The sequence below is a fragment of the Lampetra planeri genome, chromosome 2 (assembly GCF_965212315.1).
Source record: "Lampetra planeri chromosome 2, kcLamPlan1.2.h2, whole genome shotgun sequence".
Lineage (NCBI taxonomy): Eukaryota > Metazoa > Chordata > Hyperoartia > Petromyzontiformes > Petromyzontidae > Lampetra > Lampetra planeri.
This window is the reverse complement of record NC_136108.1, coordinates 13,552,731-13,569,009: the sequence shown is the minus strand read 5'-3', so window position 1 is coordinate 13,569,009 and position 16,279 is coordinate 13,552,731. Positions and strand designations below refer to the sequence as shown.

At 41.0% G+C, this 16,279-nt stretch overlaps 1 protein-coding gene across 1 annotated transcript in view; it reads right to left on the bottom strand.

The window, feature by feature from the left end:
• Positions 1–868: 868 nt before the first annotated feature.
• Positions 869–16,279, bottom strand: part of MYO3A (myosin IIIA) — a 40,020-nt gene continuing 24,609 nt past the window's right edge. The window contains exons 17-35 of the mRNA XM_078607991.1: positions 15,952–16,081; positions 14,795–15,005; positions 14,227–14,371; positions 13,137–13,290; positions 12,466–12,554; positions 12,226–12,355; positions 10,413–10,489; positions 9,530–9,607; positions 9,150–9,355; positions 6,808–6,919; positions 6,497–6,659; positions 5,757–5,837; positions 4,212–4,341; positions 3,864–4,041; positions 3,315–3,477; positions 2,602–2,723; positions 2,213–2,259; positions 1,494–1,608; positions 869–1,172 (exon numbers count right to left, since the gene is read on the bottom strand). Of these exons, the coding sequence (XP_078464117.1) occupies positions 1,497–1,608; positions 2,213–2,259; positions 2,602–2,723; positions 3,315–3,477; positions 3,864–4,041; positions 4,212–4,341; positions 5,757–5,837; positions 6,497–6,659; positions 6,808–6,919; positions 9,150–9,355; positions 9,530–9,607; positions 10,413–10,489; positions 12,226–12,355; positions 12,466–12,554; positions 13,137–13,290; positions 14,227–14,371; positions 14,795–15,005; positions 15,952–16,081 (2,328 nt within the window). The 3' untranslated portion in view covers positions 869–1,172; positions 1,494–1,496. The remainder of the gene's footprint in view (positions 1,173–1,493; positions 1,609–2,212; positions 2,260–2,601; positions 2,724–3,314; positions 3,478–3,863; positions 4,042–4,211; positions 4,342–5,756; positions 5,838–6,496; positions 6,660–6,807; positions 6,920–9,149; positions 9,356–9,529; positions 9,608–10,412; positions 10,490–12,225; positions 12,356–12,465; positions 12,555–13,136; positions 13,291–14,226; positions 14,372–14,794; positions 15,006–15,951; positions 16,082–16,279) is intronic.

Below are 16,279 nucleotides of genomic sequence, written 5' to 3'. Positions count from 1 at the left end.
CACAAGCACAGCACATTTAGACGATTAGCATCACCATCGCGTTATTTTAAAACCACCATCACGTAATTTTTGCATCTACGTTAAGACCTAACTGATTATGGTCATGTATTATACAAAGCAGCATCAAATTGGACTGAAGATACATTAAATCTCATATATCACTCAGCTCTTAAAATCATATTAAATATCATTTACTGTATTCTACTCATCATTGTAACTTTAATTATGAAAATGTGTATTCACTTTCGACTAAGCGGGAATTATAGTACTTGGGCAAAATTCATTTTCAACGCGATCAATAATAGATTGCCTTCTGTCCTCTCTGGCTGACTTCTTCCTGACATACATCCTTGCAACCTAAGGTATGTTACGGGGTTGCGGTGTACTGTTCCAAGAGTTAATAATAGTTTTGGGCAATCATGTTCGTTCACATCGCAAACCACTTTCTTGGCCTAGCGTCGCCTCTGCTGCATGCATTGAAGCTCACCTCAATACATTTTATTACAAATTATACATCTTCAACAAGACTGTGGAACTTCTTACAATTTTACAAACATTTAATATTTATGACACATATATCAATACTCAAATTGGACTTATTTTTTGTATTCCCACTTCAAAATGCTAATTTTAACTTGTTTTCCATAGATTGTGTTATGAATAAGACGCGGTTCATGTTGTCTTAAAATGGTTGTTTCCATCTGGTGGTGAAATAAAAGTATTATGAACCACAATTGTCACCATAATGACTTCACATCATCATCATAACCACAACCATTATCACCATCATCATAACCACCACACCATGAAATCAACATCTACTATCATGAATAAATCACCATCCCATAAAACACAAAGAAATGCACAATTAAATATTTTGTCATATGGACAATGACAGATTTATTTAATGTATACAGTACCTGTATTTAAACATAGCTACTTACAATTACATTAGATATTCTGAAGTTATTTTCTCATTTGTAAAAAAAAAAAAACTTTTTACAATTGTCTAATATTTCTAAACATCTAAGTGCATTTACAATTTTAAAAATAACATTCAAGTACTGTATTATAGTAAAATAACAAATGGCTGATTAAAATTAGTGAAGACGTCTGGAGATTGCTGCATTCTCAAATGCAAATCTTCACACTCCTGGCAGGTCATGTTTTCCCTAAACACAAATCAATAGTAGAGACATTAGGATGCGAAAATGAATAATTATGGAAAAAGACAACGGAGTGGTGAGTTTAATATCAGTGTTGCATCATCATTTAATCGTATATGAAGCCACATTTTTACATCTGATGTTCGAAGCAATTCACGCAAAAATGTATCCTCTTACACAAGCGTATGCAAAATGTACAAATATTTTAGAACATTTAGTTACAAACAGTTTACGGCATTAATTCCAATCTATAAATGATGAGAAAACACATCGTAACATTACTGCATGCCGAACACATTTCGACTAAGCATTTAAAAGCTCAGGAACCTGTCAGTAGTTTCCATTTGGTGTGTCCTGTGATGGACTTGGCGCCTTTCTGAATGTGTCTCCAGCCACCACCATACGGTAATATTGGTCATTCTCATCCAGCACTTTTATTTGGCTCCAGTTGTGTAAAAGAAAAACAAAACATAAAATAATCTAAGTATTCTTTAAACCGTCCAACTTTCATTCTAATTGTGTTATAATTCTCGATACATTTTTCCAAAAAACAGGCACCAGCATTTGAGGGAACAGTATACAATGGGTACTTTATAGCACAAATATTGTTGTGATAATTGTATTTTTTACCCTTTTATCTGGCAACAAAACTGACGCCTTTTTTTACAAGGAGTCATGTTTGCATTGACCACAATACCTGTGGTCGGAATGCAAATAAAAAAAACACAACTCTGATAATGTATGCAATGTCCTTGAAATTGATTGGTCCACACCCGAAACAGCTTTTCTTAGAGCCTAGTCTCACATGGTGTTGGACCAGATGACGCCAAAAGGCACACAACTCAAAGACAATGCACCATCAGAGTATGAGAGCTTGGGGTAAGCATTTACACCATTGGAACCTCATTTGCCAGTAGCAAAATATGTCAGTTTTGTTGCCAGTTAAAAGGGTAAAAAAACAATTATCATATTTTGCTACTGGCAAAGGAGGTTCCAATGGTATAAATATTGTTGTGTTTAAAACAGAAATAGCAAAAGTGGGTCACCTTGTTTTACGTGATTTTCTCTTCATTAGCTGAACACTGGGAGAGGCCTAGAAAACAAAAATAGGCATTTAAATACCATCGTTCATAAATGCACCTTTGGAAATATACAACGTAACAATGTGGGACTTTATAAATTGTTTGAACTGAGCAGGTATCTATTTCCATCAACATATTCCAATATAAGTTGATAGTTTTTCTTCAACAAAAGAAACGCCTTTTGTGGAAATTAAACACGTGGCTTTGTAGTCCTGGTTAAAATTGTAAGTTTAACACTGCACACTGTACGGAGCTTTCCATTGATGTCGTGGTGCCACGTAGTGTCAGGAATTAGTTGTTCCCCGAAAACGGCAGCACACCGACGAGACCCTGCAGCCCGTGGTGCGGCTTACCTGGGCGACGTCTTTACCAGCGCTGCTCAGCAGCTGGCTGTAGTACAGATTGTCTTCGGGAGAGTGCAGCAGCTTTGGTTGCATTTTAGAGCGAGGTGTGCGAGCCTGTTTTGGCTGTGTCCCTAACACACACACGAAACATTTCCTTCAGAAATGACAGGACTATTTTATATTTATCCACATGCAGCGCAATAGCCATATCCTAAAGTCACCGATCTGAGCAGCAGTATAACTGCTTAATATACATTTTAAATACCGCACATAAATTAGCCACAACAGTTTTAAAAACGGAAGAGTGGTCACCACATCTACGCCTCTATATAAGGAACGAAACGGTTAGACTTCTCCACAAATCTGGCTGTCGCCTGATGTAATTACTGGCGAAACGTCGTACTCAGATTGTAAATGTTGTGGCTTGGCTCTCCAACACACCGGCGTGCTATACTAGTGACGAATTGGGCACGTTCTGTTTACGTGACAACCCTTACTAGTTGGCTGTGTCGGGTGGTGGCGGGTTTTAACGACACATTTATATATTTACGCGATCTAACCCAAATAAACTCTATTATAAAAGCAGCAGATGTTACTTTTTATGTTTTGACCACAAAATCCTCGTAAATTCACATTTACTTCATTGCAACGTTTAAAACGACAACTGAAAGGTTGTTCAAGTCTGTGAAAGCTCCGTTACTAAATCAATAATGATAAATGACCTTGCTGCAGAGAATCTTGGGAATCTTGTATTTGAATGCCAAGCTGTTTCGCAGAGCCAGGCCTTGAGTGAGAGAGGGTAACCGTCTCCTTGACTTGGCTTGCTGGCACAGGGAGGTTAACGCGCAGCAGTTGTTTAAGAACCGTCTCGGCACACTTGGAAACCTTATTTGAAAAGGAACATCACATTCGACAAAAGGACAACAAAACAAACACCAGAGTCACTTTCTTTGCAGGTACCCACAATTTATATTACATTCAGACGAGCAAGCATATTCTACGGTTTTTTCGGTAAAGTCACGTAGATATAAAAATAATAATAATAAATAAAGTGATTAAAAATTATCACGACGTTTCGATCGCACGCAAGCGGTGTTGCGATCGAAACGTCGTGATATTTGTAATCACTTTATTTTTCATATCTACGTGACTTTACCGAAAGAACCATAGAATATGAATTCCTGCAGTCACGAAAGTTTTAAGTCAAAATTGTACAAACAAGCATGTTTGATGAATGTATGTGAAAAATTAAGGCGAAGTCATTTACCCACCTCCTGGGAAAACCCATCAAGCCCGTCCTGGTTAATCTCAGGCTGCTTTTCCTCAGACTCCACATGTTCAGTGCGGTCACTATCATTAGCCTGGCTTGGGGCAGCACTTGCAACAGTGCTGGCACCTTCCGAAATGGCCGATTGCCCGTCCACGACATCAATGCTCTCGGCATTCTCTCTGGAGGATGCCAATACAAGAATTAATTCACACAAATAATTTACGAATATTACTCATTTTAATGCTGATAAAGAGAGAGAGAGGGAGAGAAAAAAAACTGTGCTGCAGAGCTGATGACAACTTTTCCGTGCGAATGCGAGTTAGCAGCGTGTACTAATTGGAGCCTTTACTCGGTTTCGTTGTCTTCTGGAGGCTGCTCGTGTGAATCCGTCGCGTTTCCCTGTGCGTCCTCGTGTGCGTCCTCTCCACGTCTTTCCTTCTCCTGCTTGTACTGCTTCCTGGCTTTGTGCCCCCGTGCCGCTGTGAACACAAGCACATTTCCGATGATTTAAACTGCAGAATAATTCGGCAAACTACAGTATTATATACACACTGCTGCCTAGGTGTTCGCAGTTGTGCCCGTCTGGCTCTCCGGGGTGTGTTTTCGGGTTCGAGGGAGACAGTGAGTTATTCAATTCAGTTCATGAAGTAACTCCCAGAAGATAGAGGCGAAACGTTGGACATCGTGCTGAAGAACACGCGGTACAACCATGCGACGCATCGGAGAGCTACGCACATTACAAATCCGACACTCAACGCTACACGTTTGGAAATGCATGGCATAAAATGCAATGTGACATCTGGAGATTGATGCATCTTGTACCAATTAAAATGTAAACAAAACATTGAATTGTCCCCTTAAAAAACAAAACACTGTAGTATACACTATACAGTATAGTACTTATGTTCCTTCGAATCTCACATGTAAAAATATAGATCCTTGAAAAAAATTTAGTCCAAAGAAGTAGGCAAATGTGTTTAGTTTCTTGTTCTTCCCCCGCACCTTCGATGACCACGGTTGGCTACGTACGGTGCGAAAGAAGTTCAACATATACACAATCGCAGTTTACATCATCGATGCATTCACAGTGATACCATGGACCTCACTCACATGGCTGTCACGGCTCTGCTGGAGATAACCGAGTGTGTTGTGCTGCTCGGCTGAGAGAAATGTGGAAAGTTAATTTATAACCAAAATGGGTGCTTCAACGTAAATGATTCCAAATGGAGTCGGAGATGGATGAGCGGCTAATCATTAACAGGCTGCTCCCAGGGCATGATCATCACTGCGTGATTAGACCAGAGCATGCTAACACGAGTGAGCTAACTTCCTGTACTAACCCAACCAGTGTCAGAACGGAACCCGTGAGCCCCAAATACATATGTACTGTCATCTAAGACGAGAGGTAAGCTCAGTGGAGGAGCCAGGATTTTCAAGCAGATGGGGGCAACCCCTCCAGCAATGAAAAATGATAGAGGAGTTGTTAGTAAGTAAGGACTTGTCCCTTGCTTTTTATTCGACGCGTGTGTGATCGGCATCGTGCTCGCTGAAGGTGAATGCCTTCAGGGAAGTCGTGTACTGGATACGCAACTGCGCACAATTCCGAGTCACTTATAACCGCTTTGCCGTTATTTATTGACAATTATAGACTCAAACTATTGTCCTATCATCTCATAGAGTCCCTGGCACGTAATAATATGCTTCACAGTGGCAGTGGGGGTTGCAAAATGCCGATTTATTACTAATAAACCCCAATGACCCTATCGAAATGAGAGATTTCGATCCGATCATTGAGGGGGCACGTGCCACCCCACCCCCCACTGGCTCTGCCACTGGGTAGACTTTTTCCCTCCTGGCACGTTGAGATCTCAATTTGATTCGGCTCTATATTCACCTGACTGAATGCAGATGGCAGCATCCTCTCGTTTCTTCTTCTGCTCACGGTACTCTCTGCGTACTTGGTATCCACGGAAACCTAAAACCACAGAAGAAACCATCAACTCTCCATCGCTATATATCCGTGCAACAGATGTGCTTATTATAACGATACTGCCCAAGATAAACCTTACATTGAGCTTCATATTTGTGATGCTATGTTGCATTTTTGGATCTAGGTTCTCGTCATGCTGTAGACCCCATAATTCAGCTTACTTGTCTCCGCTACTGTTTATCCGCTCGATCATTTAAAATATCTGGGCACGATGTAAGTCACATAACAGATAGGATTTGTTTTGTTTATCTTTTGTAAAGGTTACAATGGCCTCACGAAGCCACATTTTAATACAATCGTGCTAAATATTATGTCACTGCCTTATCGTTGTTGCCATTATTATTACACAAAACATTGGCATTTTTGTATTTTGTAATATTCCTGCATCACATTGCATTCTTCAAATTTCTGTGGGCTGACTCCCTGCAAGTAATTTATTATCACTGACTGTTATATAGCTGCCCACGTGTTAGTATATTGAGCCTCTTGGTATATGACACATTATTTATGGACAGAAGGAAAAACTGACCTCATTGTGCGGCAAACCATCTAACATAATGTGCTCCCATAACTGAAGCTGATATTTTGAAGGGAAATCTCACTTGCAATTTAATTAACCTACTTACCTCCGAGTGCCACCTCACCTGACTGTATGACGAGGGCACTGTGGGTCCGTTCTTCCATGAGCTTTCTGAATTTCTTGACGGCAAGTCTGGTGCGCACATAGGCCTGCAGTTTCACGAGCCTCTCCACCATCTCCTTGATCAGCAGATTGAGATGTTCTGCATGGTAGTACTTTAAGAATACCTAGAGGCACATAGGCATCACACGGACAATATTTTATCTTGAAAGCAAGGCAGGTGTTTATTCCTCCAAGTGTTGTTTTACGTGTTGCAAAATGATGCTGCAAATGTATGAAAAAATATATATACGTGTGTAAAATAGGGAATCTTACCTTTGTCTTGCCAAGCACCCAGTTTTTCATTTTAACCTTCTCAAGAATCTCAACACACGTTTCTTGTTTGCCTGGTGGGGGCGAGTCTGCTTTGAAGGCAAGGATGTAGTACCTGCAGTGTGACATGTACAGTAGTAATAATAATGTTGTTACACAGAATCCGTTCAATGTCAAAGAGATAACGACTCAAGAAGCACGAGAAACCACAGACAAGCGGGAAGGCAACCACACAGTGAGCTGACGCCCAAGCATCTGTGGTCCTCTCTACGTTAAGGTGTTATTGGCCAATTCATGAGTCATCTTCTTGGTTCTTTCGGTAAAGTCACGTAGAAGGGAAATAATAAAATAATAAAAATAAAACATAATAAAATAATTCTCATGACGTTTCGGCCACAACGCAAGCAGCCGTCCTCAGGTGAAGAACAGGGCTGTCGCAAAGACAGCGTCTGAATGACGACAGACCTGTTCTTCACCTGAGGACGGCTGCTTGCGTTGTGGCCGAAACGTCGTGAGAATTATTTGATTATGTTGTATTTTTATTATTTTATTATTTCCCTTCTACGTGACTTTACCGAAAGAACCAAGAAGATGAATCCCTGCAGTCACAAAAGCTTTAAATCGAAATTCAATTCATGAGTGTTAACGTGTGGCAGGAAACCGGAGCACCAGGAGAAACCCCACGCATGCGAGGGCGCAACACTCTATCCCCTACAGGTGGAACCGTTTGAGTCCACATTTGCTGTACCGAATCGTGGCAAGCCAGGGTACGGCGACCTTGACGCCCACGGGAAGGGAGTTGCACAACATTTGTGTGATCCGCAAACCCTTGCCTCGACGGTGCTGAATTACAGGCGTGCGCCACCACCGCCCAGCTGAGTTTGTAAAATTCCGGCAGTGCTTATCTTGTACGCTTATATATGCAATTGGGAAGTAATGCATCAAAGTTAGCACTCCAGTGAGATCGTTTACAAAGACAGACAGGTTATAGAAAGTCAGTTCCGATCTGCAGTTTAACTTTTTCCAAACACAGAGCACACAAAGCAAGCACTTAAACCATTGTCACTTAAGAAATATAAATCTATCTCAAATGCATCATTCGCACTTCCAATTAGCACAGTTGGCTATGTACAGCGCGAAATAAGTTCAACATACATACAACATTCATACTGCCTTAAAACATACAACTACAAAACAGGATAACATTGGGGGCAATGCCTCTTCTTCATGTACACAGTTTCCCAACCCCTGAGTGAGTGATTGTAAAGTATTTCACCCCACCACATCATTCACATCTTCACAAACAGGCAGGAACAGTTTTATTCTTTGGTTCTTTTCGGTTAAGTCACGTCTAAAAATAAAATAATAACTCAAAATAAAATAACACATTACGACGTTTCGATTGCAACACAAGCAATCATCATCAGGCATTGGTAATGGAGACATCAGCATGTTTTCACCAAAACAAAATATTCGCCAACAGATAAAGCGGGCCATATTCAACCGTGTCGCATGACTTTTAATGTGAAATACAAATCTCATTGGGGACACGACCCAGTGAATGTTAAACAAGCTTGAAACATCTTCTTGGTTCTTTCGGTAAAGTCACGTAGAAGGGAAATAATAAAATAATAAAATTAAAACATAATAAAATAATTTTCACGACGTTTCGGCCACAACGCAAGCAGCCGTCCTCAGGTGAAGAACAGGTCTGTCGGGAAGACAGCGTCTGAATGGGCACCACCAGGCTTGGCCTGTTCTTCACCAGAGGACGGCTGCTTGCGTTGTGGCCGAAACGTCGTGAGAATTATTTTATTATGTTTTATTTTTATCATTTTATTATTTCCCTTCTACGTGACTTTACCGAAAAAACCAAGAAGATTAATTCCTCACGTTCAATCCAATCCAAACAGATCTGCTTTGTCGTGCATTCTGCTCTAGCTCTCACAGCATGTGTATATGAGGAAAGGCTGAGATTGTCCATCGCTTAATTGTACTAAATTTGAGCATAAGAATTTAGAAGGGGGTGGAGGCTGTGCCTTCAGAAGGGGGGGACTCGACCCCCCCTCCGCTCCAGCCCACCCAACGTGACAACGGGGCTGGCCCCACGAGTGTAACACCTCTTCTTGGTTCTTTCGGTAAAGTCACGTAGAATGGAAATAATAAAATAATAAAAATAAAACATTATAAAATATATTACTTACATATGGTATATTATTATATAATATTATTTATTATTATGTTTTATTTTTATTATTTTATTATTTCCATTCTACGTGACTTTACCGAAAGAACCAAGAAGATGAATCCCTGCAGTCACGAAAGCTTTAAATCGAGTGTAACACCTGTTGACGAATTCATGGAAGGGGATGCGGTGCGAGAAGCCCTGCCGTCGGATGTGGATCGTCTCCAGGATGCCCGTGTAGCGCAGCTGCACCAGCACTTTTTCCCGGTCAAACTTCTGCTCCTGACGATCGTTGTTGGGCTTAATGCAGCGCACAAAGTGGGGCAGGCCCGATGCCATCTTGGAGAGCAGGTCCATCAAAGAAAACTGCGGCGACGCATATGGCAACAGTGGATGGGTGGAATTAAATTCCAAACTAAAATCACAAATGGCATGAAAATAAACCGTGATTTTTTTCCAGTCTTGAAGTTTGTTTAGCCAATTAATTATTGGGACATGTATGGTAATCAGAAACAGAATTATACATTTATTTTAGATTACCCTGAAATAGGAGGAGACAGTTTGAGTTTTCATGTTCACCGTTTCCCCTGGGTGCTTGTTCTTCTCCATGGTATCGATCTGTAAATGGGAACGTGTTATTCTCTCTCGTGTTCATGAAGAAAGAAGGCATAATCGCACTGCTGCATGTTTACTGACTTGCTACCCTTCACAGAGAGGGAACTGTGTTTAAATCTGAAAGCAAACTACTCATTTTTTTAAGTGGGGAAAAAATGACAACTATAACATCGATTTGTCATCGCCTATTATAAAGCTCAAGTGCACTCTCAAGGAAGCAGTAATCATGTTAAATGGACCAACGAAATGGAAACGATTACAGACTGAGGGCTGCAGATATGCTTTTGCTAAATGACATGGATTACTTACATCATTTTCCATTTGCTCAAAACAGACCAGAAAGCAGTAAGTAAAGATGGCAAGATAGAGTCATTGTCATTATTATATTTGTCTTATTCTGTAAATGTGAATTGGTAAAAAGTAAAGTACTGATAAACTTGTGATTGGCCTAATCCATGTAGTTACTGCATAATCTGTGTGCACTGCATTCCCCTTCTAAGAGGCAGCAAACGATATGAGAAAAGCATAATACATTTTTTGCAGACATTCTTTTCTAAATATTGTATCTATTTGAACTGGAGGAGAAAAATGTTATTTTGGGGTTAAAAGAATGACATTCCACGGCATTTCAATCACATATTTAGTTTAAAGTAAGCTGCAATCCTTTGTGCAAAGCATTTCCTACAACTTGGTCCGAGTATACAGCATGAAGAAAATATTTCTTAACCGCAAGTAAACTTTGACAAAATGAACATCTCACAGAGCTTCTTTTCCCAAGACCTACGTAAAGCCTGTCAAATCCTCTTACCCTTATGTTTGCTGGTGTTTGACTCGGAAGAGACTTTGATGCACCAGGGACTCTTGATCGGATATGAGCCAGATTGCCTGTTGGGATAGGCCAGAACAGGTGCAAGACGCTCAATTAAGTAGCAATAGGGGTATGGTCTTAAGTCACTTGTCTTATTGTCAGTTGTCTGGACATGATGCTGTTACTGAACATGGACGGCAGAGAGAGCACACGAACTGTAAGCATCGCAATGTATCTCTACCACAAGGCGAAACATGATGCAGGGCAAAGAGTTTCATGTGGAAGCACAACCACTGGGGGGCCTGCCAGCCCTTGAAATCTATCAACCAGGTGGCATTTTGTGGGCAGACACAATACAGATAACGGTCTAAACGCAATGATAATCGGTCTTTTAGTTTGTATGAATGTGTATGGCTGACCAATGCACTTTATCTGCTTTGTCAACGTCACCAGCCATGATTTGTCCATTGCTGGATGAAGGCCTCAGCAAGCTGTCATCTCCCACAGTGTTGCAACAATCTGTTTACCTCTGGCACACAAGCTGTTTATATCACTCCATCCCCGTGTCCTCTTGGGCACGTTCTCTTCTGTGGCTGCCACGCCATCGTTAGTCTCGACCACGGGCTGTCATCCCTTCATATCAACGTGTCCTGCCCAATCCCACTTATTTTTGTCGACAGTTAATGTGACGCATCGAATGGACGTGTTTTCTGACGCATGTGTTCCTCTTCATTTTTCGATTTAATTGCTCTTGTATGCCTTGATCTTCACCATGCTATCGTTTTTAACATTAGGGGAGAGAAATGTTACTTCATTTCGCAAACAAAATAAGTTTATTGTTATCAGTTTATTAGATGTTCTTTCGGTAAAGTCTGATGATGGAGGCTTGTGTTGCCTCCGAAACGTCGTGATTTATGTTATTTTAGTTTTTCCTACGTGACTTTACCGAAATAACCAAAGAGTATGGATTCCTGCAGTAACCAAAGCTTTAAATCAAGATTATTATATGTTATTTGGATGTTTGAGATGTTAATTACATGCCAATGGTTAATTCATATTAATCGTGGATTATTTAATAATTTGCAATATGTCAGATACCCCCCCCCCCACCACATAGCCAGAAAGTTCACTCCACCATTGAGAGGTTTTAATGTAATGCTGAAAGTCAACATATTTCCCTTTGACAATGCTTATTGCTCCATGCAATATTATTTTCACTCATCATATCGGTAGCTCTGAATTATGCTTCAGATGTATTGATACACGCACATGCATACCCAGTTCTGCCACTGACAGAATACAGTATATAAAACAAAACAGAATGATAAAAAAAAATGTATTTAACTTAAGCAATGCTGATGACTGATGGACAATGGTAAAAAAGGCTGCCCAAAGGAGAAAACGTGATCAGTTTACGTGCAGGAGTGAGATGGATTGCAACATCACGTGACCATTAACGGATGGTGATGTGAGGCAGCCTTTACCCAGAATTGGATTGACAATGGATCCTGATGACGAAGACATTCTTATTGATAGGAAACTGAATGTGCAATTGTCTTAAGTTTATAAAATACTCCTTATTCTTCGTCTCCGTGGCTGATGTAGACGAAGAGCAACAATTTACAATGTCACATTCATCTGGTCAAGCCAGATAACCACGTCAGGAGCAGCGAAGTGTATCGCTGTAACACGAGGACTTTATTGAGGTCCTTGATGGTTTGCCAGCCATCGGAGCCCCTTAGGGCTTCATAAAATACTGATCCCCCCACCCCCCGATGAGGAGATCAAGTAAACTCTCTAAATCAAGCAATACCTGTCTTGGTTAGGGGGTTTGAGAACAGCAGTCTGAGCACCATGTTTTCCGAGGTCCTGAGGAGCACCACGATGTCAGCAGGTAACGTGTCCCTGTTCTTCTCAAGGAATCCTGAGGCATCGTACAGAACCTGTGGTAGAGACGAGCCAAAAGCTGAACATGGTGGTACAATGCACTGACCGTGGGTACAATGTGCTTGGTACAGCGTATTATCCACATGCCATACAACTATTGTCATACTTTTCCTGCATAATGGTCGATTCCGAAGGTTAGGTCCATTCTTTTCGGCCTCCAAAAGTATTTTGACTTTACATTGTCCTCAAATTTCTCTGTAAAAAAGTGCAGTCATGCCATTCAAAATCAATGTCACAGAAACAAAATTACTCCTGTGCTTATTCACAGCATCGCTATTGTAACAAAAGCAATGACTTCAGTAATGTACTTGTCAATATTATGTGTTCCCTTCAGCATTCAATATTTGATGCAAATACTGTAAAAAGTGGCCTTAGATTCCAAGCCCAGCTTGAATAACATGCAGAATATGTGAAACGAATGTCGTCTCAAGGTTAAAGTAATATAAACTAACAATGCCTTTCAATAAAATATAAATGCACTCTGTTGACAGATATATACAAACCCAAACCATCGAACATCTCAGCACTGTGTCACTGCCTTATTTAATCAGTGCATAGATTCTGGTATGAGCCTTGCATAGTTTGTTTTCTTCTTCTTCATCATTTATATTTCAAATGAAACTTTGAATTGACATTCAATATGAGTTAGAGTAACTAATGAGTGTGATACACAGAGGGACTTACTGATGTTCCCTTCCTGGTAGGTCACAAACCGACTAATGATCAAAGTTGCTCAATTTTGCGAGCCGACTCTGTACCGAAGAGTGTGGCACTCACCAACGAGTGTCTGGCCCGTGGCCTGGGGAAAGCGGCTCTCCTCGTCCAGCAGGGAAAGCATCCCCACGGGCTTGGCCAGAAACATGTCGAGCAGAGGGCGGTTGTCCTCGAACTCCACCTGCTTTGCGTCCACCCCCTCACTTGCATATTCCTCCTGTCCGTTCGATATGGCAGATGGTGCTTTTCATTAAAAACCTCTGTCAATGGACAACTTGAGAACGGGCCTTTACAAAATTGCTGAATTTCACCCTTTCATTCAATCTCATTTGCATATGTATTAATATTTAATGTCATGGCTATGGTGTACTTTTAACGAGATGCAATGATGTGCCAGTCAGATTTAAATACCAATGACATTTAATGCACATTGATGTCTCTGGTTTAAATATCAGGCAAGAATCCAGAATCCCTTTGCAGGACACTGAAATCATTTCCACAGATATGTTGTAATATAAAATTATGTAAATTTATTTTTGTCTATCCTTCAGAAAAGAGCAGTCACAACGAGCATGGGTGTGTATAAATGTACTGCACAATATTCCAAAACAATATTTTGATTAAAAATCGGAGGCGGTGATGGAGCAGACAGCATGCTGATCTATGAACCCATTGACCTGAGTTTCATTCCCAGCCACAGCGTACACGAGTGCTGAGTGATATCTAAACCAAACATGGGAACCGCCTACAACAAAAAGCACCAACTAGGATGAAATATGATTAAGAAACCCCAATGAAATGGCATGGAGAGAGGCATTCATCAAAAATTTTATTGACAAAGGCCTGCACATTTTAAAAATTACATTTGATCTCAAGTGAAATTATGTAACACCATTATACTGTAGGGACGTCATGCCACCCAATGTAACATGCCCACCATCCTAAAGGAATAGTGAACATTGAAAAAGTGTGAAATGATGAATGTATAAATTGAATGCTATTTATTTTTACAATTTAAAAAAATTCCCCTTTATAGTTGACAATGCTCTAGGATGCCCTTGGCAGGTCTTAGGCAGCATAGGCCACGTTTAATTACGCACACATTCTCTGCCATTCTGAAAATAAATGCACCTGCCGACCGCTGTTACAGTACCTGCTCCATGGCAAACACGTGCTGGTTGAAGTAGAACTGTATTTGCTCATTTGCAATGTTGATGCATAGCTGTTCAAACGAGTTCTTTTTAAAATTCTCAAACCCAAAGATGTCCAAGATGCCGATGCTCAGTTTACTGTTTTCACTGAAATGACATGGATGTGAAAAGCCACGTGGTTTAGTAATGCACGCCATTAGATATCTTTTAACCAAAAAAATTCATATACATTCACACGTTTCAAGGTGTGTCTCATTTGATGTTTGTTAGTATCTGTCAAACACAATATAGAAAAGGTGCACATTTGGAAGTGTAAAAACAGAAACATTGGGAACAATTTCAGTCAAAATACATTTGGCTTCACGTCATTATCCGCCAACTGTATCGATTTACGTGACAAAACGTGTCTATCAGCCGACACAGGGGACCACACTCTAATAAAATACTGCACTCCGGTCCAGCCAATATGAAAGCAATCGCAAAACCATTACACGTGTAATCACCGTGCAGGGGTGTGTGCCACAATTTCCCGGCGTGCCATTACTGTGTTTGGCGGCGAGAACACGGCACCTGGCGTCTTTGTCGGGCTGCAGGAGCGTGTTGATGCGGAGCACGATCCAGCTGAAAAGGCGGCCGTACAGCGCCTTGGCCATGGCATCTCGTACGTCGCTCGCCTTCTCCACGGTGTTGGTGCGCATGATGGTCTCGCCGCGCGCCACCACGCAGCGCGAGACCAGCGCCTCTAGGAGCTCCTCGGCGCGGACCTTCAGCGGAGCGGCCGCTAGGCACACACGGACGCATGTGAAAATCGACTGGCAGACTCATGAGTGCCAAATGGAGGTATTGCTCGTGGAGTTATCACTCTGCAGCGGCTCTTGCAGGGGTGGTTGTAAAGTTGGCTGCTCAAAAAATCAGAGGCTCGTAAAACATGCCGACAGGCACGGGGCCTGCTTCGTGCTTCTCGACCAAACGACAGTTTTCATTTCGATTTAAAGCTTTCGGTAAAGTCACGTGACTTTACCGAAAGAACCAAGAAGATACAGTTTTCATCTTTCTTGATTGGTAAACCCTCGTGTATATGAGTGCATTTAAACATAAATAAAGAGATGCAAAGACTTTATTGCATTATTTTATGGCAGCTTTATGTCCACATTTGGTGGATGTTTTGTTTTATTTGGCTTTGTCTAAAACAACAAGTTTGGCTAATTAAGTCGATCCAACACATCTCGTCAAGTCAAATGGTTGTTCATAAATCTGTGGTGGCTCTCCCAGGGTGGCTGCTAAGTTGACTGGTGCGAAACTACAAGGCCTGTTGAATAATTTGGTCTTACAGACCATCTCATATTCAAGTGTCTCCCTGCTGAAATGAGAATTTGGGCAATAATCATCTCCACAACATTGGTCGCGAAAGCCTACGTGTTAAACAGTAATCATCTCCGTTGGGAGCACTGAGTTTGCGCAGAATATTTATCGTAAGTGGGTTGGTCATTGTATTTAAGATGACTACCATTCACGTTCCACAAGAGAACCCCAGTGAGATGATGATCTGTGTTGATGCCCGACTAGGATTTAAACTAGTGGCACAGTAAATACATCATGTTCAACTGAAATAAAGTGAGAAGCCATGATTCTATCTCACATTATTCAATGCATGTGTCATGAGTTTTAGAATCGATACTAATCAATTCATAATTCCACCTTTGATCTGTAACAATATTGAGACTCACCGTTCTCCAGGGCTGCGGAGTTGGGGTCTATGTTGCTCTTGTCAGATTGATGGTCTGTAGATATGGACATGAACTCAATGTTCCCCACGTTGAGAATCCCAGCCAAAATATTGTAAACGCAGGAAACTTCCTGTTAGGTGTAGGGGAGAACAGCGCAGAATACCCACGTGAATGCTCTCAAGGACTCGAAACATAAACGCAAGCATCATTGTCCCAAAATCACATGAATCAATAAAGTCTGCTTGAAGCAGCATTTTTAAATAGTGTGATATCTTGGCAATGCAATGGAGAAATGCTTTCCTGAAATGGAAATGAACAAATTGTTATC